General features: G+C 54.0%; 1 protein-coding gene across 3 annotated transcripts in view; it reads left to right on the top strand.

Moving 5' to 3' along the window:
* Window positions 1–308: 308 nt before the first annotated feature.
* The window catches only part of Ano7 (anoctamin 7), a 27,960-nt gene continuing 24,917 nt past the window's right edge, over window positions 309–3,351 (top strand). For all 3 annotated transcript variants that reach the window (XM_026786536.1, XM_026786537.1, XM_026786535.1), the window contains exons 1-2: window positions 309–416; window positions 2,592–2,649. In XM_026786536.1, coding sequence (XP_026642337.1) covers window positions 309–416; window positions 2,592–2,649 — 166 coding nt within the window. The remainder of the gene's footprint in view (window positions 417–2,591; window positions 2,650–3,351) is intronic.

The following is a 3,351-nucleotide window of genomic DNA, read 5'->3' as shown; positions in this document are numbered from 1 at the left end:
GGGTGAACTGGGTGAGCGGACGAATGGGTGGATGAATGCTACACCAGGCTCTAGATATTCCTTTCAGTGGCTGACTCGCTCCCGCAGTTCGGGTCCCAGGATGTGGGGATCCTCACATGCCCACATTTAGGATAATGCTGCCTGGCCCTGGCGGAGGAGCCCTTGTCCACTTCTATGAGCCTGTCTCCTCTCATGTAAAATAGGCTTGCTGCCGGCTCTGCCACAGTGTTGGGGCTGGCTCTTACTGGTGTCTACTAACTACTCCCTCTTCTGTGGCTATCCTGACCTTGATGGGGTGCAGGAGTAAGATGCTGCGGAAGCGAGCCCGGGAAGAAGACAATGCGGTGCTGATTGACATGGCTTCCCTCGAACCAGGAAATGGGTCCTCTTATGGAAGCACAGCCCATGCTGCGGAGGTACCCTCAACCCTAGGGGTAGCGGTGGGCATGGTGAAAGCGCCCTTCTCCCCCCTTCCTAGACTCATGAGGCTCCTGCGTTCTGATTTGGGAGGTTTCCCATCCTAGTCAGGACGCTAGCCCTTGTCCTAGAGCCCTTGAAAAGTGGGTGCAGCATCCAGATGCCCCCCAAGGGGACAGATGCTTTCTTGACACACAATCAGGTCACCATTCACCTCTGTGAAACTAGGAGGGACAAGCAGAGACCCTGTTAGATGGGAGGCTCAGGAGGAGAGAAGGCAAAGATAGGACCAAGGTGCAGGGGCTGGTCCCCCTCTGCCGGAGCCACCAGGAAAGGGAGGAAATGAGGGCCACATACCACGTTTCTTACAGACGTGAGGGATGGGAGGATGGGGAGTCACCCATGAATTCTGATGCACGCAAAGGCCTGTCAATACCAGAATGCAGATGGCAAAGGCACGAGGTGACCACACCCTAGGTGGTTTATTGCTTCCGTACTTTCTCTTCTGGAAGTGAAAAGGTGCTTGTGGCTTAGACTCTGGTCAGAAAAATAGCTCTTGAAGGGAGCCCACTCCTGCTAGAGGAAAAGCACTGTAGCCATGTCCTGGCTAGGATGGGCAGTGCGGTTAGTGGAAGGCAGAGGGGAGGTTGATTAAGGTCAAGAGTGGGCCTGGGACTACCCGAAGGCTAAAGTTTGAGTAGGGAAGCAGGGAAGTTGGGCTTGGGATAAGGGTTAGTCCCCAAGAGACAGGTAGAGGGCTTCTACAAAGAAGTAGCCCCAGAGGAAGGGCATCTCGGTCTTCACAGCTTCCTTTGGCCTAGGCTGAGCTTCTTTACAACTGAGCCATAGACACTGGTCCTGAACACAACCAAGAAGGCAGCCCTTAGCTGGCAACTGAGCCATAGACACTGGTCCTGAACACAACCAAGAAGGCAGCCCTTAGCTGGCAACTGAGCCATAGACACTGGTCGCCTGAACACAACCAAGAAGGCAGCCCTTAGCTCCTGGGGAAGGACGGAGTCCCTCCAGGTGGCCTTTTCTGTCCTTCTTACCCTAGTCCATCTTTTGGAATTTCTGTTGGGTAGCCCACTGACATCCCAAGTAGGCTGGGAGCACTAGGAGTTCCAGTCTTTAAAACCATATAGGAGGCCCTGCTCCTTCCCTAGAGCTGCCCCAGTAATCTGAGGGTAAATGTAAGTTCCCCTTTCTATCATCCCTCTATACCATGAAGTGAGGCCCCCAGAGAGGAGAGCACAAAGCTTTGTCCTCCAATGGGAAAAAGAATATAAGGAAGACAAGAAGGATTCTATACTCTGGTTGCTCTGACTTGCCCTCAGGGCCACAATGTGGGCAGCGTGGAGACCAAGAAGAGCCCTGACCATGGCTTTTGCCACAGGCCTAGCTGAGCACTCCTAGCCCAGTGGAGGCTGGTGAGGAAGATGAGGATGGTGAAGGCTGCTCGCTAACCTACCCTTCGAATTCTGCCTTTCAGCATCTTCTGCCCTGCAGCCCCCAGCTTTTCTCTCTTCATGTCCCTCTCTTAGCAGGGTGGTCGGGGCAGGGCCAGAGCAGGGTCGGGAGACAGGGATGAGCGGGAAGGCCGAGGAAGAAATGAGAAGGGGCAGGAAGAATTAGGGAGGGTTGAAGAGGGTGCGAGGTGGAGACAGGAGGGACAGGGAGGGACATAGAAGAAGGTAGAACAGTGCTTCTGTCCTCAGCCTATGGCTTGCGACCCCTTCGGTTCTCAAATCACAGGGTTTGCTTATCAGAATCCTGCATATCAGCCGGGCGATGGTGGCGCATGCCTTTAATCCCAGCACTCGGGAGGCAGAGGCAGGCGGATCTCTGTGAGTTCGAGACCAGCCTGGTCTACAGAGCTAGTTCCAGGACAGGCTCCAAAACCACAGAGAAACCCTGTCTCGAAAAAAAAAAAAAAAGAATCCTGCATATCGGATGTTTACAATTCATATCAGTAGCAAAATTCCAGTTATGAAGTAGCAACGAAATAACTTCATGGTTTGAGGGTCACCATAAGGAACTGCGTGTTAAAAGGCGTTAGGAAGGCTGAGAACCACTGAGGCGGAAGAAGAGACGAGGAGCTGCCCGGGACTTGGGCAGGGAGGGAGGGAGTCATGCTGATGCCTGGGTGCTGAAGGTGTTCTTCCTTCCTTCAGGCAGGTAAACAGCAGGTGGCACCCAGCAGAGTTGGGAGCCCTGCCCAACCTCCGATTGGTAAGCCATCTGTACTCCGTCCTGGGGTGGGGGTCACAAATGGGATGCCTTGGGTGGTGACAGGAAGCCAAGAGGCTTGGGTCACTCCATAACCAGGCCTCCTGTGATGTCCCCTGTGTTCTGGGGACAGCTGCAGTCCTGAGGGTGAGGGGAGAGCTGCCTGCTGAGCAAGCGACAGGCAGAGCAGTCACAGGAAAGGAAGGTCCACACTGACCAGAGGGCTCGGAGAGGAAAACCCATTCTGTTGCTCCAGCCTTAGACAGACTAGCCCCCCCCCCGGGGTTTTATCCACAAATTCTGGTCATCTCAGACTCTTTTTCTCTTGCACCACATCTTTTTCTAGCTTTATATTTTCTCAGGCCCACTTCTCCTACCACCACCCTCCCACCAAGGCTCAAAGTCACCTTTGTTCTGTGGTGGGACCTGCACGGAGTCTATCTGGGTGGGGTCAAGGGCCCACCCTCCCCACCAGCTCCAAAGGGACAGTAGATGACTCTCGCCCTCCTAAGCATGCCTCTTACAGAAAAGGGAAGTCAGGCAAAGGTCTGTGGGAAGGGATGGAGGAGATGCAAAATGGCATGCACAGAAAACCCTGAATATTCCATGGAAAAGGGGCACACACTCACGTGGGGCTCAGCAATTCTCTCTGCAAGTGGTCAAGGGAGGAAAATGTTGCTATTGCTGGGGTTTTTCAGGCCGTTG

Source organism: Microtus ochrogaster, linkage group LG4 (assembly GCF_000317375.1).
Source record: "Microtus ochrogaster isolate Prairie Vole_2 linkage group LG4, MicOch1.0, whole genome shotgun sequence".
In the NCBI taxonomy this organism is placed as follows: domain Eukaryota; kingdom Metazoa; phylum Chordata; class Mammalia; order Rodentia; family Cricetidae; genus Microtus; species Microtus ochrogaster.
The sequence above is the reverse complement of the archived record's forward strand: the minus strand, read 5'-3'. Positions and strand labels throughout refer to the sequence as shown.